At 38.7% G+C, this 26662-nt stretch overlaps 1 protein-coding gene across 2 annotated transcripts in view; it reads left to right on the forward strand.

Annotated features, from left to right (window-relative positions):
• The window catches only part of LOC136857390 (uncharacterized), a 33243-nt gene extending 10093 nt beyond the window's left edge, over positions 1 to 23150 (forward strand). For both annotated transcript variants that reach the window (XM_067136022.2, XM_067136023.2), the window contains 2 exons: positions 2883 to 3180; positions 22738 to 23150. In XM_067136022.2, the coding sequence (XP_066992123.2) occupies positions 2883 to 3180; positions 22738 to 22988 (549 nt within the window). In that variant the 3' untranslated portion in view covers positions 22989 to 23150. The remainder of the gene's footprint in view (positions 1 to 2882; positions 3181 to 22737) is intronic.
• The last annotated feature ends 3512 nt before the right edge of the window (positions 23151 to 26662 follow it).

The raw sequence follows: 26662 nt of genomic DNA on the forward strand, positions 1-26662 counted from the left end.
GTGACTGCAGCTATCGAGCTCGGTAATCTATGCATTTGCTAAGTAATGGCATCTAAGTGCATGACTGAGTCACACGTGTGGAACATGAGTTCATACTATTTTCGGAAAGCTTATCAGAGACCGATCATCTCACTCACAGACTTCCTGTGAGAGAATAGAAAAGTGCAATTTTTAGCCTTGTAGCCTCGAATAGCAACAGTCGGGTTTTGAGACAATAACTGTTATAATATATACCATAGTACTCCTGTGTTGCACAAGATATGTAGAGTAAGCAGTTTTGACCAGTTGTATCTCCTGATCTTTCCTGATTTTCATATCAAAATCTCCTGATTTTTGTTTTGTAAAGTTGGCAGGTATATATGTATCCATCTTTTGATGGAGTGATTCCAATCAAACATGTTTCAGCTCATTTTGAGCCATCTTCAATGAAAAAAATGTTTTTTAAAAACTATAGTGAATATGGGTCAAAATGAGCTGAAATATGTTTGATTAGAATTACTCTATCAAAAGATGAATACATGTATTGAATAGGAGGAAGCAATAAATGCCTTCCTTTGTAAATGAAAATGAAGTGCAACAAAAGACACCAGGATAGAATAGAATACAGTTGAAGAATGGAAAGAAAGTGTGTGGAGAAAACCAGAGGATGATGATAATGTGAGACGTGGGGGGAATGGGCATAACTAGTATACACATGTAATGAAAGTATGACATTAACACATGGTCTGGAATGAACCCTCTGGTGATGAGGAACGTATGAATTTGGAAAACACCAAAACAAAATAACAGTAGTGAAACGACAGGAAAGAGAACCACCTACGTAAATCCTTAATGGCTTGCAGCCAGTGTCCCTGTTGAAATTGTTAGGATTTTTACATATTTCCACAGCTTCCCATAATAATATGTAAAAATTACATTGGTAAAAAAACTGCCAAGGGTGATGCATAAGAAGGGCTGTGTGTTTGTTCTAAAGTTGTTCACAGATGTAACTTCTTCTTTCGTATCACCTTAACATTGCAGAGCACAGTATTGTGATGGGCTGGCGCTGCTCTGAAAGAGATGAAGTGAGTACACTTTCTCTTCTACACGCTATGGTTTAATATTTAATTTGTTAAGAGAGGCCGATCATCACATCTATCACCAACTTCCCCAAGCTTTTATTATACTTAAGCACACAAGACTTAGAGTCTGACATTTGAGCAGCGAAAGCAGTTACTACAAAGGATGCTGCATTGTCATAGTTACCTGCATCTGTGACATATCACCCTTTCATACAGGCTGAATATATAATCTGATATGTAGGCCTAATGTAATTCAATAAACATTGACCTGTTCCTAAGCTCGTGCTAATAATTCCAGCATTTAAGACAGAACACATCATTGCCAATAAATATGAGATTTCATAATCACTAAACTGACAATAACCTCAAAAAATGCACATGTTAAATAGTAGAACTGTACAACTAGCCACTGATTAATTTATAAAAAATCTATGAAAATAATATTCAGGAAACGCGTAAATAATTACATAAACTAGCAATAACTAACACAGCTGAAGGTGCATCCACACGAAGATGTTTTCATTAACTTTTCGAGCATGTTGATAAACAAAATTTCTTTAACTTTTGTGAATGAAACTTTTCATTAACTTTTCGTTAACATTTCGGTTTGCACATGTGCAAGGGCGCAGTTAGGGTATGCAGATTCGTAGCGCGGAATGCAATGATTTCTTCTAAAAATTTACTATCAGATCGCAAGCGAAAGTTCTAATATACGGTGGGCTATCTTTAATTCTGTATTATATTCTTTTAGCTGTGTTCTAATGTAGTTTCATTTCCAGCTTCACTCCTCACTGAATAACCTTACCTCCCATAATCACTTGTATATCATCAAAGTAGTATTATCCTAACTAGGTTAAATGGAGATTTTCTTGATGTCATACCTTTACTAATTCCTTGAGATTGTTGTATAAAGCTTCAAACACCTCAGACACATTAACTGAAATTGCTTGGCTTGATACTCTACACAAATAAGTATATAAGTGAAATGTCTGAGTCCCAGTTGCTAGGAATCTTAAAGTTATACCAATAAAGAAAAAATAGTCTGTCATTTGTGGAGCCAGCTTTCCAATAATCTGTATCATTACTTGCAGTTTCAGACCCAATTACTGTCAACAAGAACTGAAAGTCATGTGGAGGTATTCTCAAGAAAATTTTGAAAGCCTGCTGCATCATGAATTAAAAGTTCGGACATAAGTATTCTCTCCAAACTTAATTCTACTTGCCTTTCCAGTATTTTTCTTTGCCACACTTTGCATCTGCGCTTTTGTCTAATTGTACTAACTAAAATAATGAAAGCTGCAGCTGTAGGTATTTTCTCCTTCCTCTTATAACAATAATCACCACCACCACCACCACCTCACAAACAGCTATTGTGGTGTGGACACAATGCTGAAGTTTAACATAAGTTTATTAACATGTTGAGAAATGTTTTCATTAACATTGTTTGTTAACTTTGTTTCATTAACTTTGGTGTGGACTAACCATAACACAGTACCACTCCCAAATAATATCACAAAAGCGATTGAGAGCAAGCCAACCCATGTGGCGATTGCTTCTTTAAATGTGGTATCTCTGTTATCGTTGCCATAGCAACAGACCATTTTCGAGCAGCGTTAGTCAACTTTTTCTCGCTGGTGGCACTAAACGTCAGACTCCAACTCTAGTGGGCCCAGCTATAATTGTACTGTAGTTGCACAAATCTTGTTGAATCTGACGTATATTATTCTGCAGGTGGATGCTAGTTATTGGATAATATTAATCACTGTTAGTTTAAGTTAATACTGTTCAAACACTTGTTGACCTTGCCATATTTTATTTCAGAATCAATCAAACTGGAGTAATGCTTCATACGAGCCACTCGTTGGTTTGTATTCAGAATATCTCAGTTTGTTTGGTAAGATTGGCAAAGATGGAACCAACAGAAATATGAAGTTAAAAATGCAGGAAATGTTTGAATGCCTGGAAAGCACTCGCCTCCGTATCCTTAACCTGGACGAGTCCAGCACACCTCTGCCTCAAGCCGTGATGCCAAGTCCGAGAGTGTCGGAGATGAGCACCGTGGACGGTTCCTGGGTAGCGTGCGGAGTGTGGAATGCCAGAACTAGAGATCTCTTTAATGGTATGCTCATTTATTTGGGTTGGACTAATAAAGGGATAATACATATCAGATAAACTGCTATAGGAAAGAAGAATATTAACTTATATTGATAGAAAATGTAATTATCTTTAAACTGATGTTTATGATGGTGTGCCGTTTAGTGAATCGGTGCATACATTTATCTCAATAGTTTTCTACTCGCTGTCTGAGAGCAGTGACTGGCAAAGTTTTACTATGTGCTACTCAATGTTAGTAACAGCAGTTATGACTTGGAGCGCAGGCATCTAGGTGCTGTGTGACTGTCGTTTGTTTGTTTATTTCTTGCAGTGTGGTGCACAGGGCTGCCAACTTAAGAACTAAGGATGAGATCATTGGTCTACATTGTTAGGTCCAGCTAACAACAAAACCATTGGGCCAGGGGGAAAGCAAAATGGATCTGGGGGCGTAAGCCTCTAGCATTCCATAGGGTGATAGCAGCATGTTCTATGTTATGATAGTGGGGAAAAGCCAAATTAGTTGTGCTGGATAGCGACAAAGCCATTGCACAGTAGGTAATTTCTAGCATCCAGCCAGCCGAAAATAATATTTTCCACCCCTCCCTTTGGTGCTCATTTTCTGTGAGTCGTGTTTATAAGACTCTTGGGTACAGTAATTAAGTGTTGAAAGGTCGCTCTGCCTAGTTGTCTTATCTCACTGAATGTCTAAAGTGGCTCTTCTCCGTTAGGGGATAATATTCTGGCGAGGCAAGCACACAGTTGTTTTTATATGAGGACTCAGTAAGGACGTCAGAACTAAATATTTATTTAGCGTGCAGTTTAATTATATTAAATGAAGGTATTTAGGTTATATAGTATGTAGCATTTGCTGAAAATTACTATATTATTGTCCGGAATGTGTGCTTAAGTATCAAGTACAGGGTGTCCAAGCACTATCTAATTACACATATTTATAGCTGACTTTCAAAATGAATTACCTTTGATTTCTGTCATGAAAGTTTTGGAGGAGTTATCTATACTTTAACGAATAGAAAAATGTGACTTTTTGCTGCGACCAAGCGTGACCATGAGAGGTCGGTTTTTGAGCTGTGGAGGAACAGCAGGGAATATAAGCGGAACAAAGATAGTGCGAATGTTGTTGTTGAATATTTAGGTCTTGAGGATTGTTCCGAGGTTATATCCAAGTCAGTAAGGAAATCAGTCAGTATTTTATGCACTAAAATTCGATCACGCTGGACAAAATATAGTAGAAAAAGGGACAAATTCCTGAAGTACAATAAAAGTTGGTTGGACCAGAGAGTGAGCCTTGCAGAAGGATGTGTATCAAAACTATTGCAGGATAAGCCTGCCAGTACTAGCATTCAAGGACCTCCGCGTAAACTGTTTGCAGAATTGAGTGAGCAGTTGAAGAGAAGGAAAACTAGATCACTTCTTAATGAAAAATCACAAGAAGAGATAGTTTGTGCCACTCAGATCAGTCTTTGAGTTTCTGGGAAAAAGGATGCCACTGATATTGTTGGTGAACTTTCGTTTGCCTCTCCTCAACATGTGAAAAAATGAAAAGGTCACTCAATTTATTTTTGCAGGAACAATCGACAATGTCACCTGTTCAGACTCGCTATGATAATTGATTTGCAATTGTAATCTAATCAGTACAAAGAATTGAGGGAAAATGCTAAAACATATAGCTGTAACTTTTACCCTCCATATTATCTAGCGAGAAAATGTAAAGACAAATGTTACCCCAGTGATATCTTAATCACCGATTCATCTGCAGAGGTCAGATTATGAGCGATTCTTGACCGTACAGTATACCGAATTTGCCAAGTACAAGGGAATACGTTGAATTTGGCAGATCAAGAATGTAAATATCAGTATAAACTTGTAACAAAGTGGTGCTGTGATGGCAGTTCAGACCAAAGTCGCTATAAACAGAGGTTTTCATAAGGTTAATCATTAAGTGACGAGTCTCTGTTTTGCATTTCACTTGTGCCCCTTCAGCGTTTGTTTAGCCACCCAAACACCTTCGTCATCTCGTTACTGCAGGCCTATTAAATTAGAGTTCCATAAAGAAACAACTGAATCCAGGATGAGGTGCAGTGTATTAGTGCCCAGGAAGAGAAGTTGTTGCCTACTACGGTAGTCCTAAATGATAAAAAAAACAATAGTGGTTGAACATGAGCTACATTTCACTGTGGTGGATGGAAAAGTCTGCAGTGGTGCATTATCTTCCTGTCAGTCTTCTCAAAGGTGCTAGATATGTGGCACGTCCCTAATATTCCTGAAGTGACAGAGAGTAATTAACCCAGCAACACTTAAGTTTGGGTTATCACCATTTCATCCATGGATTCAATGTTTCGAAATCCTTTTACATATAGTGTACAGACTTGACATAAGAAAGTGGCAAATGAGAGATGCCGAGGAGAAGAAACTGGTTGAAGAAAGAAAGAAGAATATACTGGTTTGTTTCAGGGAGGAAAAGGGTCTATTGATTGATATACCAAAGAAAAGTGCTGGCAATACTAATGATAGAAACACCGCTAGAAGATGCTTCAGAGAGGCTTCCAGTGATGTTACTACAATAGATCTAAATTTAATAAATAAACCACCTACATGTCATCTTAGAAACTCTTTTGTGTGGGTATGCCACTGATAAAGTGGCATTTAGCATGTACGAAAATTGTACAATTGTACTTAGAAAAGTACAAATGGTACTACATGCCTGTAACTTTGCATAAACTCTTTGTTCATGGAGAGGAGGTCATTGGAAAAATCTCTGAGGAAGCCCAGGAAACCAGGAATAAAGATAACAGGCGTTTCAGAAAAGTATTCCTCAGGAAAAACTCCAGAAAAGACACAAATACTGACCTTTTCCATAGGCTGCTTATATCCTCGGACCCTTATATTACCAGCTTAGGGAAATCAAGGAAGAGGAAGTTGATTCTGCTTTCACGAGAAGTGCTCAACTTACTACTTGAGCCTCCTGTATCTGGCTCTGCCGAAGGAGATAATGACAGTGAAACTAGCGATTCTGATGGAACGGCATTTAATGACTAAATTGTTTAATAAGTACAAGTATTCATGTATCTATTTTTAAACATTCTAAACAGCATGTCCCATTATTAACATCTATTTAATTTCTTAAAGCTATAACAAAAAATGATTAAAATGAATAAAATTACTAATTCTATTCTTGGCATAGTAATTTGTTCTTTGTACTTGATTGACCACACCCGTAATTATCTCCAATAATAGCAGTTACATACTCAGTTTTATGTAAATCGGTCCGTTAGTTTCCGAGATACGATTTTTGGCCGGCTAGGTTCCTGAAATTACGCACTGTGCGTTGATCTGGTTGTAGAGTGTCGAGATAGAGACTCCACTGTATTTCATGTACAAAGTACCCACCGAATGACTATCTATTCATTAGTTCTTGTTGGTTATTGATATGGCTTTGTGCAGAGACTGTGTTATAAACATTAATGATTTTGTATTTGTATTTACTTGAATTTGAATTCTTCATGTGTTGGTAACAATGTATTTCTGTTGATTTTGGGGAATGGCATCATTTCCGGTTATGTCAGCCAATGGCAATGCTAGTAGCTGCTCAACCACTGCAGAATGCGTGTACTACATTTCGTGAGCTGTAAAAAAAGTAAAAGTACTTCTGGGGATGAGCTAGTGAGTCCCTGGCTATCGTAATGAACACTTCTGTCCTCTTAAAGCAATTACACATACCAAAGCAGTGTTCTTTTTACAGTTTTTACAGACTGCCTGGCTAACATAACCTAGATATGTGCTAGTTACATAATATAAATACATATTTGAGTCATTGGATGCTCCAAATGAAAATGTAAATACTGTAAAACTATTTATTGAAATGATAAATCTTAATTATTGTCAGCATAATTGCACCTGGTACATAGGAGTTTGAATGTTTAGCTTGACTATCACCTAGTGTCATGCAAAAGCGGTGTCTCAGTCAGCGTGGAATCGCATGCGAGCACACGATTCTGCACGACGTCACAAAACCATATGACACTCCACAGCAACCGAGTGGTAAGCCCTGGTGTTACATGGTTATGATCGAGCAGTAGAATACTAGAAGTTCAAAATACTCGGTTATGTCTTATTCGTGATGATAACACTAAAATAATTCAATTTTTCAGTTAGTGTTTACCTGTCTGATATTACTGTTAATACCCTGAGGGGAATAAATTGAAATTTTATAATAGTAATTTTTTTACATGTATTCCCCACCTGGCTACTAATTCCTGCCAGAACACTGTAAAGATTTGCTTCATTTGAACTTCCTTATAATGTTATTAAAGTGGAGTAGCTGATAGTAAAAATCTACCCAGTGACAAACATACAGCCATTTCAAAGCTGCGTTATTTCCTCTTATTCATTTTCATAGTTTATAGACCTAGCATCTCTTTCTGATAACCATTACCAGCTGCATTCCCACTGGAACATCAAGGGATATCCCATCACATATGTTGTTCAGCAGGTTGATCGATATGAGTTTGTTTCCACACAACAACTAGAATATCCCTTTAAGACTTAACTTTCCTCCTCAGCATTAATTTGGACATAACAGCCTATACACAGAAGCTTTGTATAATCAACTAATGTCAATCAGACACACAAATCTAACGTGCCTAGGCACATTTTATGCGTTCAATTGGAAATAACAGTCTAGATGTTCAGTGGACTATTTTAAGTTGAAGTGCAGTTGTCACTTTATTTTAATTAGACATCAAGATTTTAAGCCAACACACAATATTATGGATTATATACATAACTACATAACTTTTAGAATCATTAACCAAGTGATTGTACGTATATTCTCCTGCTCATACAATTCTTTTCTTATAGGACTTTCACAGTCCCTTTCTACTTGTTTAAATGGACAATTCACCGTCATATTTTTTTTTTTTTTTTTTAGATATCCAAGTACGCATCTCTTGATTGTATTTTATCTTGTTTATTGATTTCTTATTGAAGATGATCATTACACTGATTGAAACTACTACTACCAGGCGAGTTGGCCGTGCGGTCAGGGGCACGCGGCTGTGAGCTTGCATCCGGGAGATAGTGGGTTTGAATCCCACTGTTGGCAGCCCTGAAGATGGTTTTCTGTGGTTTCCCATTTTCACACCAGGCAAATGCTGGGGCTGTATCTTAATGGCCATGGCTGCTTCCTTTCAACTCCTAGGCCTTTGCTATCCCATCGTCGCCATAAGATCTGTATCGGTGTGGCGTAAAGCAACTAGCAAATTAAAAAAATAAACTACTAAGATTAAAAGCTTTGAATGAGTTAATTCTATCCCAAATTAATGTATTGATTAGGTGGATCTAAACTTCTATATTTGTAAATAAAATGGTTTCCTGAAACTCAAAATTTCACATTTCAAGATCACATTGTATGAATGGGTAAAAGCCGCCAGTTTTGTCGCTAGTTGCTGGAGCTTAAATGTAGTCATTGTAAATGATCACAAGTCATTAGATTTAGCGACAAAGTCACCAAGTTGGCAACACTGTACCTAGAATAGTCTGGTGTCAGAAATAGAGAAGCTGAAATTAGATCGGTAACATACTCTGTTCTTGTGTATGGCTGACATGTGGAAGGATGATTGTTTTCTCTCCTGCATTATTTTAACTTAAAAAAAATCTTATCTGATTCTTCTATCTGGCTTGTGAATTTTGGGTTAGATTCTATCATTTGGTTCCTCATTTTTATGTTTGACTCTTTTATTTTCCAATTGGATGTTTGAATCTTCTGTCCGACTCATTGGCTGAATGGTCAGCATTGAGGCCTTTTGTTCAGAGCATCCTTGGTTCGATTCCCGGCCGGGTCAGAGATTTTAATCGTGTGTGATTAATTCTTCTGGCTCAGGTACTTGGTGTTTTTGTTTGTCCCAACATTTTTCATCTTCATATTCAGGCAACACACTACACTACCAACCACCACAGAAACACGCAATAGTGATTACATCCCTCCATACAGGGTTGGCATCAGGAAGGTCATCCAACCGTAAAACAGGTCCACATCCACATGTGCGACTCAACCGTTAGTACGAGGCACACAACAGTAGGCCACGCATCACCTGCTGCAACGAAAGGTTAACTTCATGGGCACCGCATTGAATTGCGAATGTCTACCAGCTGCAAATTAAGAACATGCCAGTTTAACCCTATCTTCATGTGCCGCCCTTGGTTCAACCATTAACATTGTCCAACAACAAGCACTAATGGAACATTTTAACATGATGCAACACATTTTAGAGCCTGATTTTAATTTTGTCATATTTTATATGTTGTGCACATAGTTCATCCCAGATGTTAATGTCATTGTGTGTGTTTGTACAGTTTTTCATTAAGGCTGATTATGGCCAGCCAAGGCCAAAACTAGTTCCTAGATTAGAAATATAATGTAAACATTGCATGATTATATTATTGAAAAGTTGGACCATTACGACATAAGTTTAGTTATTATTCACAGTTTGCACCCACAACCCCACAGATGTGGGAAAAGCGGTAGAAGAAGAAGAATAGGAAGAAAAAGAAGATGAAGACGTTTGAATCTTCTATCTCTTTCTTTAGAGTCTGAAAATTATCATCAGCTTGACCCACTTGTAATTGCTTTTTGCAGATGTTACACAACCTTATCAAGTTGCGGGTACTTCTTTTAAGTATATCAGATTCTTTTTTTGTTACTCTTGTACATTCCCTGTGTGGAATGAGTTTTAGCATCTGTCCTCACAGCCAACAACTCCTGTTTCTGCATTTGCTTGTAGTTTACATTTGCCACAGTAGAACTTCATATCCGACTCATCAGTTCCCCTTATTGTTGTTATTTTCCAGTTTCGACTCGGTTAAATGCAACTTAAAAGCTTTTAGTCTCTCAAACACAAGTTCAGTATCAATATTACTCTATAATATTCATCTTCCTAGCGTTTTCCCGCTGGTGCAGGTCCGCTGTTCTAATCTTGGCTCGCCATTTTGCACGGTCTTGGGCATCTGTGGTCTTAAGTCCAGAGTCTTCATATCAGCATTCACTGTGTCATGCCAGCGCTGCTGTGGACGTCCGCGTGGTCATTGCCCATTAATTTCAAAGGTGTGGGTGAAATTGGCAATGGTTCTAGCTGCATCAGCACGCAGGATGTGACCATACCATTGAATACGTTTTTCCCGTGCCTTCTCAGTGATGGGTGCAATGCCCATTTGCTGGCGGATGGTGTCTTATTTGACATGATGCGGGTGTGTGATGCCCATTAACCAATGGAGCATACACATTTCCATTGTGTGGAATTGCACTCTGTAGCTTTGTCAGCTAGTCGACATTGAATACTGTGTAAAGCAACAGGACATACTGTCATGCGGTATATTTTGGACTTCAGATGTAGTGGCATCCTTCTGTCGTAGAGAACCGCTGTGACTTCTCTCCATTTCATCCATGCTGCCTTTATCCTATTTCGCACTTCATCACATACCCTACCATCAGTCTGTAGGCGGGGTCCTAGATACCTGAAGCTTATACTATAACATAACCTTTTCACTGCCTACTTTTGATGACCTGGCGAACCCTAAAGGCCGTTCCTTTTTTTTTTTTTTTTTTTTTTTTTTTTTTTTTTTTTTTTTTTTTTTTTAAGGAAGAAGCGCTTTTACAGGTAAATTTTTACTGATACTATTAATGGAATGCATATCGTCCTCTTAGCCTCGCAGCCCAATACGGGGTCAGCGATGAAGTAAGATTATGCCCTTCCTGATGCAAACCAAATGATCGTGATTGAAACTGGGTAAGGAAGTGGAAGGAATCGGCTGTGGCTTATGAATAGGAACTCTCCCGGCATTGTCTTGGGAGTGCAAAAGGGAAACCAAAGTTAAAAAAAATTCTTTGAACAGCTGACGGTAGGGTTCAAACCCACTTGCCTATCGAATGCAGAGCTTGGCTCCATAGCCGTAGCATGTTAACACGCACGCCTACTCCGCTCAGTGATATTACTGAAATATAATGAAAAATTGTTGATCGAAGAACTGGTATTATCAAAATCATTAACATTTGGTGAAAAAAGTATTTATTTCAGGAGGGGATGACAATTCCGCATGAAATTCATCATTACTACTTTGTCTCGCATTTTCTTGTAGTTCAGTATCGCCACTTAGATATTTATCAAAATATAGCACTCCAGAATCACTATTTATGAGGAAACATTCCATTTCTTCATCAACAAGAGATGAATGTATACTTCAAGATGCCATGATGGCTACACATTTCTGGGGAAAATGTTCCACTCCAGCGAAGCTGAAATAACATCAGATCGCTTTCAGAACATGCGAAATGGAGTGGTATATCTACCGTACAGAACGTCTTTCTGCATTTCCACAGAATTTCAGAGCATGACATTATATCCATATCCTGTTCATTTATGTGATCGGTGAAGTACACACTGTACCAAAACGTATATATACGGGTTTGGCGTTGAGTGGGTTAAACAAGGAATAAAAATACACACTATTAAACAAAGAATGACGTGTTTCGTTCTTAAAAGAACATCAGATTCCATCAAGTCACGCTCAATAATTGTTTATTTCTGTCAAAACACCTAGGAATTTGAAATGTAGAACTTCTCTTAATGAAGTCCTGCCTTGTCTCCACTCAGCATTAGTATGTACATACTTTGGTTATACAGGTATGCCAACTCTCCTGATTTAAGCGGGAGACTCCCGATTTTTCATTGTTCTTCCCAATCTCCTGATTGGCGGGACTGATCCCCTTATTTTCAGAGCAGTTTCAGTCATTTTCTTATTATTTTAAACTCCCGTGCATTTCCTTGTTCTATCGATATATGGCTGAATATGGCTGGTCAATAGTAGTTCTAATATTCACAACCGGATGGCAGTATGGGGCACGGTGGCCAGCCATGTGTTCCTCTTTGGTCTATAATACAGTCGAATACTCAAACAGCTTAATAAGAAGTGGAAGTCGCAAGGGAGTAACCTAACCTCAGAAGTAGCATGCCATAGATGTCTACTCGAGGCAGGACCTGCTTAAGTGCTTGTGTATGTCTTAATATTTGTTTTGGCCAAAATGTCAAAAAAGAAATATGATGCAGTAATTAAAAATGCTTATATGGAAGAGTTTCTGTGTTTCAGTGAATCCAGGAAGGGACCAACGATCACATTCTGTACTATATGTAGGTGTGATTTTTCAGTTGTGCATGGCGAGAAGTGCGATTTACTCGAACATGCAAACGAAAAAATATAAGGAGTGTCCAGTGTGTAGAAAGAAACCAGAATCTGAACTTTTCATGTAAAAACTAAGATGTAAATCCCGTGACGAATGCTGAGGCTTTATTTACGTCATTTATCGTAGAACATAACCTGCCTGTAAATTGTGCCGACCATGCGGGGCCTTTGTTTCATAAAATGTTTCCTGATTTGGAAATCGCTAAACGATATGGGTGTTCTAGAACAAAAACAGCGGCTATCATTACAGAAATGTGCATGGAAGAAAGGGCGAACATTTTATCACATTTGCAGGTGAATGCATTTTCTGTTGCTACTGATGGTAGCAATAAAAGACTTGAAAATATATCCTACTGTTGTAACATTTTTTGGGCCTGAACTCAATGAAATTCAGGGGTGTCTACTCTCTGTGCCTAATTTAGAAGGTGATGCCACTGGAGCTAACATTGTGAAAGTATTTTAGCAGTCACAAAGACAAAAACACAGTTCAGATCCTTGCTGTCTGAACAAACCTTGGAGAAACTTTTAACCTTAAAACTAGTTCAGCAAGATAAGTGCTTTGAGTAAAAATTTAGTTCTGAGTTTCTGCAGAGGGCTAAGTCAACTACGTGTGTGTTGAACAACAATTAGTCATAATGTGTTCATCATGTTGAAGGATGAGAAGTCACATGTTCCTAAAGTTCAGTTATGTGCCATATTTAGTATTCACATATAAATAATGAAAAGAAAAAAATATGTATATATGTAGGCCAAATAGAGTTGTAAATTTATTGAATTATAATGAATTAGTACGTCTTGTCATCAGTGATGTAATACGTTGCGATTCACTGCCAAATTTCTCCTGATTTTTTCACTTTTGAAAGTTGGCATGTCTGGTTATGAGAGCCAGGATAAAGTGGATGTCGTTTAAATCTAAATTTGAAGAGAAAATATTTTTGTGTTGTGATAGACATGACCGCGTATCTCCCGATGTAAGGAGACCACTATCTACCAAATGCCAACAGCCTCCTAGGAGGCGGATGAGTGGGTGGAAGGAAGGGCACTCTCTTGCCCTTGGAGTGAGAAACTGCTCCTAAAAACGGAAGAGCCACTAGATGGCCAATGGCATAGGATGAGGAAGAGAACGTGAGACCACTCCATTGAAGACCTGAATGGGTATCCCAAGCATCGGCTGGTTGAGAACCTTGGGGGCTGCACCCATGTCGAGTAAGCGTACCTGCTAAAACTCAAGAAATATTTGGCTGACGGACCACCTGCTATACATTATAACCAGAAAATCCTATTCTAATAGAAGGGGTGAGGGCGAGTACCTGGCGCCTTAAAACTGAGACTACCGGGCGAGTTGGCCGTGTGGTTAGGAGCGTGCAGCTGTGAGCTCGCATCCAGGAGATAGCGGGTTCGAACCCCACTGTCGGCAGCCCCGAAGATGGTTTTCCATGGTTTCCCATTTTCACAAAAGGCAAGTGCTGGGGCTGTACCTTAATTAAGGCCACGGCCGCTTCCTTCCCATTCCTGGGCTTTTTCTGTCCCATCGTCGCCATAAGACCTATTTGTGTTGGTGCGACGTAAAGCAAAAAAAAAAAAAAAAAAACCTGAGACTACTCGGCTAAGGTGTGGCAACCCTGACAGAAAAGTATCTGGCCCTCCAGGTTGGGGGTTGCACATAGGGTTAACTGCTATATTGCAAAAAAAAAAAAAAAAAAAAAAAAAAAAAAAAAAAAAAAAAAAAAGGTTGTTACGAATATCTCACATTTGCCTCAGATAAATAAGAATGAGTATCAAAATATGATGACCCTGCAATGGAAATTGGCTTTACGAATATGATTTTGGAATGTAAGAACCCTGTATAAAACTGGATCCTTCAAAATATAGTATAGAGTGGGAATTGCTGCAATTCAAGAGACTAGATTATTAGGTAATGGTATACAGGACGTGGAGAAGTATACATTTTTTAAGAGTGGTAAAGAAACTGGCCCCCACAAATTTTGTACTGCATTTTGTGTCCAAAATTCACTAATATCATCAGTGCTGTCCTTTGAACATGTGAATGAAAGACTATGCTGTTTGAGGGTACATTCTAAATTGTTTGACATATCACTGGTGAACTGCCATGCCCCCACAAACAACAAGGATGATCACGTTAAAGACTCCTTTTATGAGGATTTGTTAGAACTGTGGAATAAATTACCCAAACATGATGTCAAAATGATTTTGGGTGATTTCAATGCAATACTTGGAAAGGAAGTTTTTGTGCCAACTATAGGAAGGGAAAGTCTGCATGATGAAAGCAATGATAATGCCATTAGACTAATCAATTTCCCTACTTCCACAAACTTTCCCACATAAATAAATACATAAGGAAACATGGTATTTGTGTGATGGGAAGACTGCCAATCAGATAGATCGTGTACTAATTGATAACAGGCATAGAAGCTCCATAACTGATATCAGAGCTTACAGAGGAGCTCAGATAGTATCCGATCACAATATAATTGCTTCTGTTAAAATTAAATTGAAAACCTCTTGTAGGTCACAGACTGAGGAAAGATGCAAAGTTGACACTGAGAAACTGAAACAGGAGGATAAAATTAAAGTATGATGTGGAAATTACAAACAGATTTGATATTCTGGGAGAAGATCCTATAGAAGACATTGATGAAACAAATCACGAAGTTTGTGAACGAATGTGGAATAACACAAAACAAATCATGACAACAGTAGCAATAAAAGTGATATCAAAAAGGTGTTAGTAAGGAAAAGAAATGGTTAAATGAGACATGTCAAGATGCAGTCAATGAAGTGGCAATATGGCATAATAAGTGGCTGCAGTCTAATAAAATTGTAGATGTTGAACTATACAGAGAAAAACAGAAAGAATGTAGTAAATTAATTTGTAGAAAAAAAAAAGTCTACCTGAGACAACAAATAGAATCAATCCAAGATGACTACAGAAACAGGAACACCCGCAAGATGTATAGAATTGTCAACACAGTTAAAAAAGTATTTCAACCAAGATCAAATATTATGAGAGATAAGTCTGGAAATTTAATTGCTGATCAGGACAAATTATTAAATTACTGTAAGCAATACTTCGATTCCCTGATGAATTGTGCTGATCCAGAAACCTGTATTGGTAAACCATCTAGTTCCCCATCTGAAGAACAAATACCAGAGCCATCATATCAAGAGATATTATAAAGTATTATATGTTTTAAAAACAATAAAGCTTCAGGTAGTGACAACATTCCTGCTGGGCTTATTAAATATGGAGGAGAAAGATTACATAAATATATATATAAGATCTTTCTAAGGATATGGCACAATGAAGTTATTCCAAAAGAATGGCAGGAACCACTTAGTGTCCCAATTCATAAAGGAGGCGATAAGGTGGTATGGTATATCACTTGAAAATACGGCCTACAAAATTCTGTCTTTTATTCTTTTACAGCATTTAAAACCATTTGCTGAAAATGTTATTGGGGACTTTCAGAATGGTTTTCGTAGTAACAGATCCACTACAGATCTTATTTGCAATTAAGACTATTAATGATAAGGTGTGGGAACACAACGAGTTGGTTCATTATCTCTTTATAGATTTCTTCAGGGCATATGATTCAATCCATAGAGAAGGGTTGCAGAACATCATGATGGAGTTGAAACATGACAAGTGTCTGTGTTATTGCAAGAATCTGCAACAAGTACTCATGCCCAAGGACTGACCACCTCATATTAATGGGGAGGAGTTATTTGAAGAGTTGACGATGTTCTGCAGAACTGTGGCAGTGATATCAAGTGCTCGATTGCTTGCCGTTCATGTCAAAAAAAATTTAAATGAAGTGTACTCCCAATACCCAGGTGGCACTGAGAATCACACTGACAATTCCCATTGCTGTAGTAGGTGCAGAGATTATCTAAACTGGTGTTGGTAAAACTGTACCTTAAGAGCCACAATTCGTCAAGACAGACTGTCCTCTTTAGCAATCCTGTTGACCGAAATGGACTTAGTTGCTAGCCTACACTATTCATCTGTATTGCAGGAATTTAGTTCAGCCAAAAGCAAAGAAACCAGAAATTATGTGAATCTGCCATATTTATACCTGCCCACTCTCCCAATTTAGGCGGAAGACTCTATATTTTTTTTTTTACATCACTTCCCGATTTCCTGATCAGTTTCCCGATCTCTCGATTTGAAGTTAATGACTGCGGAACTTTAAATATGTTCTGAAACTCCCACAGTTTCAGAATGTTGCTTCAGTGGCTGAAGGCCATTCTCGTGTGGGTCACTGTGAATGCCGACCCACTGTGTGTAGCTGAAGATGCGTCTTTTATTAGCTGGCATGTGGCCAGAATTCCTGTTCTTATTGGCTGGCCGGGCTGAGTGGTTGAGACAGTTGAGGCGCTGGCTTCTGACCCCACATTGGCAGGTTCGATCCTGGCTCAGTCCGGTGGTATTTGAAGGTGCTCAAATATGTCAGCCTCGTGTCGGTAGATTTACTGGCACGTAAAAGAAGTCCTGCGTGACTAAATTCTGGCACCTCGGCATCTCCGAAAACTGTCAAAGTAGTTAGTGGGCATAAAGCCAATTTTTTCCAGTTCTTGAATCAAGTAATCCTGGTGAGGGTCCCATACGCTGGAACCGTACTCTAGTTGGGGTCTTACTACTGACTTATATGCCCTCTCCTTTACATCCTTACTACAACCCCTAAACACCATCATAACCAAGTGCAGAGATCATTATCCTTTATTTACAATCCCATTTATGTGATTACCCCAATGAAGATTTTTCCTTATATTAACACCTAAATATTTACAATGTTCCCCAAAAGGAACTTTCACCCCATCAACGCAGTAATTAAAACTGAGAGGACTTTTACTATTTGTGAAACTCACAACCTGACTTTTAACCCCGTTTATCATCACACCATTGCCTACTGTTCATCTCGCAATATTATCGAGGTCATTTTGCAGTTTCTCACAATCTTGTAAGTTATTTATTACTCTGTACAGAATAACTTCATCCACAAAAAGCCTTATCTCTGATTTCACTCCTTTACTCATATCATTTATCATCATCATCATCATCATCCTTCCAAGTATTGGGCCATGTGTCCTGTTACGGTCTTGCATTTTATTTTATTTTTATTTTTTGCAAGACTTGAAAGCAATCAAATGTCCTTCCGACAGATTGCTAGCCTGAAGGAACTCGTATCATTTATATATAAGAAAACATAAAGGTCCAATAATACTGACTTGAGGAATTCCCCTCTTATTTATTACAGTGTCAGATAAAGCTTCGCCTACCCTAATTCTTTTAGATCTATTTTCTATAAATAGAGTAACCCCTTCAGTCACTCTTTTGTCTAGTCCAATTGCATTCATTTTTGCTAGTAGTCTCCCATGATCCACTCTACCAAATGCTTTAGACAGGTCAATCACAATACAGACCACAGTAACAAGGAGAAATGCACGTTTTAATTTTCCGTAATGTATGTATGTATGTATGTATGTATGTACGCATCACGAGAAAATGGCTGAAGATAATTTAATGAAACTCGGTATATAAAGTCGGGGAATAAGTTGCTACAATCTAGGCCATAAATAATTGTATTCACGCTGAGTGAAATGGTAGATTATTTATGTCTTCTTCAGTTTTACTGTACTGACTATAGTAGTATTGTGAAGATAATTATAAGAATGAGGAAAAAGTCATGAAGGAACGATCACTTGAATAATAACACAAGAGGGAGTCATAAAGAAAGGGGACTCACTTTACATCAGATGCTCTAATATCACAGAGTCAGAAGAAAACTAAATGTGAAAGCCTGCAATATAGACAGCTTATAAAATAGATCAACAATAACATTACATTGACCATTGTTTGTTGTGATGTGCTTTGTGTATTCTGCTGCCATTAGATGGGATTACTGCTGCATACCTAGTATAACGGCCTGCTTGAATATTGGCGGGAAGTAGCCATTCCTCTGGTTCATAAATTTTCTGATACTACTGGTACGTAACACAGTGGATCATCATAGTATTCCAGCTATTTGATTCCTACTCTGAGGCAGTGATTGGAATGAGCGGTGTGCACACTCAATGGAATAACTACGAACCTACTACGTTGGCGTAGCAGGGGGAGAGGTAATACTACCACGTAGCGCGTTCCAGGTGGTGGATAGGGTGGTCCTAACCGGCTTGCCGGCGGACTTGGGCGAAATAAAATAACTCTCGTGGACCAAACACACACCCCACTGTGTGTGGGGATGCAGGCGAAGAATACACCCATATCCCCTGCTTGTCGTAAGAGGCGACTAAAAGGGGCAACCTAGGGATGTTTGAATTAGAACCATGAGACTACTTATAATTAGTACCACCACGCTGGGTCTCTTTTACTTGCACATAGTACCACTATGTTAGGTACACAATAGATCCTTGAGACTACTTATAATTAGTACCACCACGCTGGGTCGCTTTTACTTGCGCGTAGTACCACTGTTAGGTACACAGTAGATTTGTGATTAGTAGCAACAGTGTATAAATCAGGGTGAGTTTTACAGTACCTGTGATCAGTACCACACTCTTGAGTGACACCATGGGTCTGCCTTGCCTATGATTAGTAGCCACTATGTGAGGAACAGCACGTTTTGAATTCTGGTCAGTGGATGATTTTGGACTTTTAAATTGTCATTACATTTTGTCGCATTTTGTACCATTAGGGATCGATGGCGTAGATATTAGGTCCCTTTAAACAACAAGCATTATCTTAAATGGAATAATGGCACAGGAGTGTTAGCGGCTGTCTGCGGCCTGGTCATTCTAGCTCTGGAACTTTGAATTTGTTAGATCAACACTGTGGTACTTTTCTTTAAAAGTGAGAAATTGTGCTGTTTTTCATTTTATCAAATATTTAATATGACAGCATTACTTTTAATCGTGACATTCATACTGACATCATTGTAATGACCTATGTCGACTTCAGTTGGGAAAACTATAAGTACAGTCTTTCTGAGAATTCCATAGCGAAGCACGGGTACAACAGCTAGTTATTTGATACAAATAGCATTGCGCTTCGCATAATTGTGCAGGCGCTTGATGCAATATATTAAGTTATGCATTTGCTAAGTAATGGCATTTAAGTGTATGACCAATACATACATGTGGAGCATGAGTACATACTATTTTCGGAAGGCTTATTAGAGACCGATCATCTCACTCACATACTTCCTGTGAGGTAATAGAGGTGTGTCATATTGAGCCTTGTAGCCTCGTTATAGCAACAGTCGGGGTTTGGGACAATAAGTGTTATAAATATATCATAGTATTGTATTGCGCAAGACATGTAGAATAATCAGTTTTGACCAATTGTATGTCCTGATTTCTCCTGATTTTTCCATATTTTTATATCAAAATCTCCAGATGTTTAGTTTTGTAAAGTTGGCAGGTATGTGGCTATTTATTAACCCAAAACAATAACTTGGCTAGTATTCAGAATGAAAGCCATAATCAGTTTTTCTATTCATAATTTGTGCTCACATTTGAAAAATGGTTGATTTTGTGTATTAAAGAAATTAAATTATTTTAAAAAAAAAAATCAAGTTAAGAAAGCAAGAAAGTTAATGAGGGTAGATTCACTCATAAAGGATGAAGTCAACACAGAGTAGTGAGAGGTCAAACTCTGTATGTTCATACAGATGGTCTCTCCTCATCAGTCCTCCAACTGAGACAGGATAATCATACTCATTGAGTGGGCTATTCTTGAGAAGTCTTCAGTTTTGATGTGGGTAATGGAAGTTAAGGAGAAAACTGGATAATAGGAGGAAGGAAGAGATTTTCAGTCATATATAGAGGGATGGGAACAAAAGGAACTCTGCCTCTGTAGCGTAACGGTTAGTGTTATTAGCTGTCGTCTTCGGGGGTCCGGGTTCGATTCCCGGCACTGCCAGAAATTTAAGAATGGTAGGAGGGTTGGTGTGTGGTTGAAATTGCACATGCAGCTCACTTCCATTGGGGGTTTGCCTGAAAAGAGCTGCACCACCTCAGGATCAGGACAAAAGTTTACTTACTGTAACACAATGAACAGCTCAGTGTGGGAAGAGACGAGGAGAAACAAGAAAACACAAAAGGACAGGGAATTCTCTACATCTTAATACACTGATGGCTTCAAAAATGCTCAAGAAAGAAAGCTAGCAGGAGAAAAATATATGTACGTCTAGGAAACAGACGAAGAGCAACAACTTACCATGTACGATAGAGTCACATAAAAGAAAAGCATGGGTCCAAAATGTTTGGCTGCAGCCTTCGTCACTGGAGGATAGAATGATGATGATCATTGTTGGCCAGTCAGAGGTGCCAACAATTACGGATTTCATCTCATGATTACGGTCAAAGGGAAAATGATTACGGAAAAGTGACATTATCAGGGAAAAAATGAATGTCAGCGAAAAGAAAGAACGAAGAAAAACGTTAAATTCTTTCGAGCTCAACCCTCCTCATTTCAATGCTTGTGGGTTGGAAACTTAACTTACTCGATAGTCTGCTACTTTTGCTACCCATGAGTGTTATGAAATTCATTGTGAATGATGGAACTCTACCCAGCTCTTTTCCATTATAGAACCTTAGATAATGTTATATTTCCAGTACTATATTAAGTGTACCTCACATTAACTTTTCCACAGAAGGAGTTTTCACTGTTGGTAGGAAAAATCAGACAGAATTCGTGCCTACATTAAGTACATTTAGACTGGAATCACTCATGCCTACATTAAGTACATTTAGACTGGAATCACTCATGGTACAGAAGAGGAAAACATCGCACGGGGAAGGATGCTTTAAGAAAACCTACACTGAAAAGCAGCTGCTGAGTTCAAAATAAGCTATAAAGTATTTTTTTATCACAGTGCTAACAGGTGATGTGCAAATTTTATTGCATAATATAATATACCTTAGAACACATTGCTGTTGAGAAGGGCTAAGGACGTGTATTATCGAGAGGAAATGAAATGGCATACGGCTTTTAGTGCCGCGAGTGTCCGAGGACATGTTCGGCTCGCCAGGTACAGGTCTTTCGATTTAACGCCCATAGGCAACCTGCGCGTAGTATTGAGGATGAAATCATGATGAAGACAACACATACACCCAGCCCCCGTGCCAGTGAAATTAACCAATTAAGGTTAAAATTCCCAACCCTGCCGTGAATCGAACCTGGGACCCCTGTGACCAAAGGCCTACATGCTATCCATTTAGCCATGGAGCCGGGCTATCGAGAGGAGAAGAACATTCTTTAGATTTGACTCAGAACTTTTCTGATGGTGGGGATTACAGATAACCCACTTCAAAGTTTGGCACCTCTGGCAAGTAGACGCTGAGTGAGGTGGGGGGAGTTGGGGGACATACAAGAGAATGGAAGAAAGGAGCATTTATTTAATGTTAACTGCGGGTGCTTCCCTGCACCTGAGCGCCAGCTGGTGTCCCGCTTCAGAATCTCTAAGGGCGAGAAGGTGGGAAGTAATGGGTCAAGATTTTTAAATGTGAAACATTCATTGAATGTGGTTTGATGGTGCCTGATGTGAATGGGGACAGGAAGATCATAAATAGGCTGACTAGTTCCTTCGCAACCAGTGGCGAGCTTGTTTCTGCTTCCCGCTTCATCGGAGGGTGGGCATCAACACTTCACTCTTGGTGTGGGAAGTGTCGAGTAGGAAGAAAGACAGGGATGAATACAAGGGGGAAAAGATGAGGAACACAAGAGAAATGTAAAAAAGAACAAGAGGATTCCATCTGTTAATAGTCATTGTATGGCCTCAGCTACCATGTGCAGACATTTAAATTTGACACCATCTTACTGTCTGCTCGTCAGTTTCGACTCTAGGCCTACTAGATGGCAGACAGAGTAAACCGAATCTCTCTTAGGCGTCTGTGGCCGAGATTTAATTAATTTTGTCGGGTGAACACCAAATGTTTCACCAGAGATATTTTACATGCCAACATTGCACGACGTGGAGTGTTGAATGGATTTTTTTCCGCCCTTCAAAAATTTGACTATCTCTGCTGGGTTTGAACCCACTGTCTTGGAATCCAGAGGCAGACTCTCCACCACTAATCCACAGAAGCAGCTGTTCCATTGATATAAATACCGGAAAGGAACAGTCAAGTGTCAAATTGAATAATGTGTAGAGAGAGAGAGGAATATGAAAAGGAACACACAATGGGATAAATACAATAAAAGGTCAGTTTGGGATGTTTCTGTCTGCTTTCCCTCTTTCTTGGATTTACATGTGCTGAGATTTGTAGTGAAAAACCATTAGCTTACAAAATATGCGACTGTTTTCAGATATAATGGGAGAGCACGGGTGTGTTCACTATCACAGCGGTCATCATTTGCGCAAGCTTCATGGCAACTTACAGAAGATCCAGGTACTGCAGCTGCAACTCGAGGTGCTGAACACTTTGTCCTCAGATCTGCTGCCGCAGCTGACAAACCACAACTTGTGCGATGCTGAATTCAGTTTGATGTACAAGACCTGCAGTGCTCTCTCCAGCCTTATGGCACTCATCGTTCCGACTATCGTCCGGGTGGTATGAGATCTCGTGAAGTGAACAAAGAGTTTGAACAGTACATAACTTAGTTGTGATGACCTGTGTTTCCATTTCTACATGGTGAAGTACAAGGTATCTCATGATCCTCATTCAGATGCTCTTCTGTTCATAGCTTTTGTAATTGTGCATGATAAATGGTATTTCTTATGCAAGTGTTCTCTCTTCTATTCGCATAAGTTTTCTCATGTGCTTAGCTCCATAAGTCCTCACTCGGTAGTTTTCAGAGCTAGCAACACTGAAATGTAGGATGCACTTAGACTGCCCCGGTTCTTGTGGTTTTACTACAAAGCTTTCAGTCCTGTGATACTTTCTATGCTAATACATGGTGTAGTTAATTTAAAGTGAAGAAGGAAGCTGGATGATCACTATGCCTCATGCGGCACCAAATGCCTCGCATGTACATCAGGAGCTCCGAACTCCTCCTTGAAAAGGTACTTGTACAGTCATGCACAGCGAAGGCAGAAAAAATAACAGCTGAAATTGCAGAATGCTGTGACTTTGCAAAAGAGAATTGCCAGTTGATGCTCCCGCTCAGCAGTTCTATAGGACGACCTGCTACTTACGCTTGAAAAAGTATCGATATTATAAGGAGATTCTAATCGTTTTATGCGTCTCATCTCCAGAAACACCCAGCAAAATGAGATAAGCCTATGAAGTCGTCATGGTCATCAGTGAAAGTACAGTAGAACCCCGTTTATCTGAAATAAAGGGGACGGAGCCACTTCGGTTGACGCGTGTTTTCGGATAACACAAGATAAATATTTTTGGAAGAGTAATGTTGAAGTAAAAATACATAAACTTTAAGCAAGGTGCATACTGTATATTAACATTAAAATGTTTATATAATGACACTCATTGTATAAAATCAGTGATTTTCTTCAGAATTTTCTTGGTGCAGTGCTGTCGTGCAGCTATGTAGCGCCACCGTTTAATCAACAATACATCAACTGGTGTAGGTCCATCGCTTTGTTCAACAAAGCGCAAAGCAATCTGAAATAATTAAAACTTTTTTTTGGTTACTACTGAACTGAATACTGTTTACAGTAATTTTATTACAGTACTGCAATTAAAGCATGTGGTACTGTATTTTAATAAAAATTCAAAATTAATCTTACCTCCAATGCATTAAATCCATCATCTAATGTAACTCGATTGTCAGAACTGCTATTGTCAAGGTCGGAGTCGTCTGCATAATCTTCATGATGAATAATAACAACAATAATAATTATTATTATTTATTTACAGAGTTTACCGCCCACATTGGAGCACTTAAATCAGACTACAACAAATTTGTCTTCCTTTTCTTCTCCCAAAAAGTCTTGAGTCTGGTTGACCTGGCTGCCCTCTCCGCATCCATTATAACATATTGTTTCCTCTGTACAGTGGTCAGAGGAAGCCTGATGCATTTATTCTTCAAAATACTTTTCTCCCCTCTGTTTTCTATGGTTTGCATGGTAATATTCAACTCCTCCAAATCACTTTGAACTTCAATAATAATAATAATAATAATAATGATAATAGTAATTGCTGCTTGTTCAAGAAAAAATGTATCATGGAACGAACTAGAAGGTAAGAAACTGTTTTGTTTTATGCTACATGTGTATTCTGGCATAAGTCATAATATAAAAATAGGGTTCGCCTAGTAGCTCTCAGCACATATAGCAAGAGAATTACTAATATCGACGGCTGAGAACGAGAGGGTAAAAACAAAACATTAAAGTACAATTTTGCCAGAGCATTTCGGTTAGGCGAAGTTCGGTTAAGCGGGGTTCTACTGTATGTCTAATGAAAGCCGGTCTATTTTTATTTGTCTTTTTTTCTTTCTTTCTTTCTTTCTTTCTTTCTTTCTTTCTTTCTTTCTTTCGTTCTTTCTTTCGTTCTTTCTTTCTTTCTTTCTTTCTTTCTTTCTTTCTTTCTTTCGTTCACTCAAGGATATACAGTATGTCGTATTACTTTTAGTTTCCTTTCAAGTTCTTTTCATTAGGATGGGGATTTGAGGAAAGATGAAAATCAACAAATTCAACAAAAGAGTCTTAAGGGGTACCATTGAATAATTCTACACCATTCAGAACGTGGTACCTACGGTGAAAAAGCTTTTGTGTATTTTTGTGGCAAAATACGGTGGAAATGGAGCACAACTTCTCTTTACAAGCTTCTTTTGGAGTCCATCGGCTTTGTATGGGAGAAGGAACAAAACAGAAGGGTGCTACAGTTGGACGAGTAGACATTGTCGACTGGGGGCTCATTTCCTAGCCCAATGAGAAATATAAGGATAGTGTTTTATATGTATTAAAGTAACTACAGGGAAGGTAGGAGCAACATGATGTAGTAGCAAATGACATCACTTACCGGTGAACGTGGTTTCCCACGTGGCATCAAGGAGTAGTGTACAGTGAATAGTGTGTTGATTTCTGAGATTGTTTTGTGCCTAATCATTGAAGTGCCATCAGCATGTGCTTTTAAAGCATGTAGAAAAGTGGGTACGATGCAGAACAATCAAACTGTAGTGTATCATACATTTCCTAATGAAAAGATGTGTTGTCAGTAGATGGATTTATCTTGGTAAGGGAGCAGACTCATACAAGCCTGAAAAATCTTATCTGTGCTCAAGTAATTTTGATACCAGGAATAGTGGGTTTAGAAGCCCTTGAGTTGGGTCCTGCATCCAGTCTTTCTTTAAAACATAAAGCCTAAGTATAGTATAAATAATAAATAATAAATAATAAACATAAAGCCTAGTCTTGAATTCTGTGCTTCCATTATTTAAGTATTTGAATTAATAAAACAAGTAGCTCTCCCAGGTTGCAGATTCCCTATCAATCATTTACCCAGTCTTTTACCATAAATTATTTCAAGGAAATTTGAAATTTATCGAACTTCTCCTTTGGTAAATTATTCCAATCCCCAATTCCTCTTCCTATAAATGAATATTTTCTCAATTTGTCCTCTTTAATTCAAACTTGTCTAATAATGCCATTCCGCATTCTTTCCACTTATTTCTTTAATCGTGTAAGAAACCTGTAACATCAAAGATATTAAAAGATAACATAAAATACACTCATGTTCATAAAAGACAGAACACCTTGAAAGACTAGAAATAGGAAGTTCATATTCACAGGACTTGTTCATTATTACGTTCTGCAGAAACGATTAGCATTTCAGTCACCTAGGTTCAGCATGTGTCTTGTTGCCTAGTAGGTACTGGGTCCTCCATGGGCACTGATAACTTGTTCCATGCGTGATGTTATTGACGTGTATAAGGTGCCAATAGCATCCTGGGGTATAGCCGTCCATGCTGCATTCATCTAGTTCCACAGTTCATTTTTGATGGTTGGCATTGGGTCACAGTGCCGCACGGTCGTTTCAGCATATCCCACACATTTTCGATTGGCGACAAGTCTGGTGTTGGGGGGCTGTGACAACAAGAAAGCACGTGTTCGTGCAGCAACATGTGGTCGCCCATTGTCCCTCTGAAATGTGGCGTCTGGGGTGTCGTGCAGAAAGGGTATGGCTATGGGTTGCAGGATGTCATTCACATAGGTCAAACTGGTCACAGTGCCCTGGACACGCACCAACTGTGATTTGTGGTTGTACCAAATAGCACCCCACACCATAAGGCCTTGAGTTGATGCTGTATGTCTTGTGTGAATGCAGTCAAT

Source organism: Anabrus simplex, chromosome 1 (genome assembly GCF_040414725.1).
Source record: "Anabrus simplex isolate iqAnaSimp1 chromosome 1, ASM4041472v1, whole genome shotgun sequence".
NCBI lineage: Eukaryota > Metazoa > Arthropoda > Insecta > Orthoptera > Tettigoniidae > Anabrus > Anabrus simplex.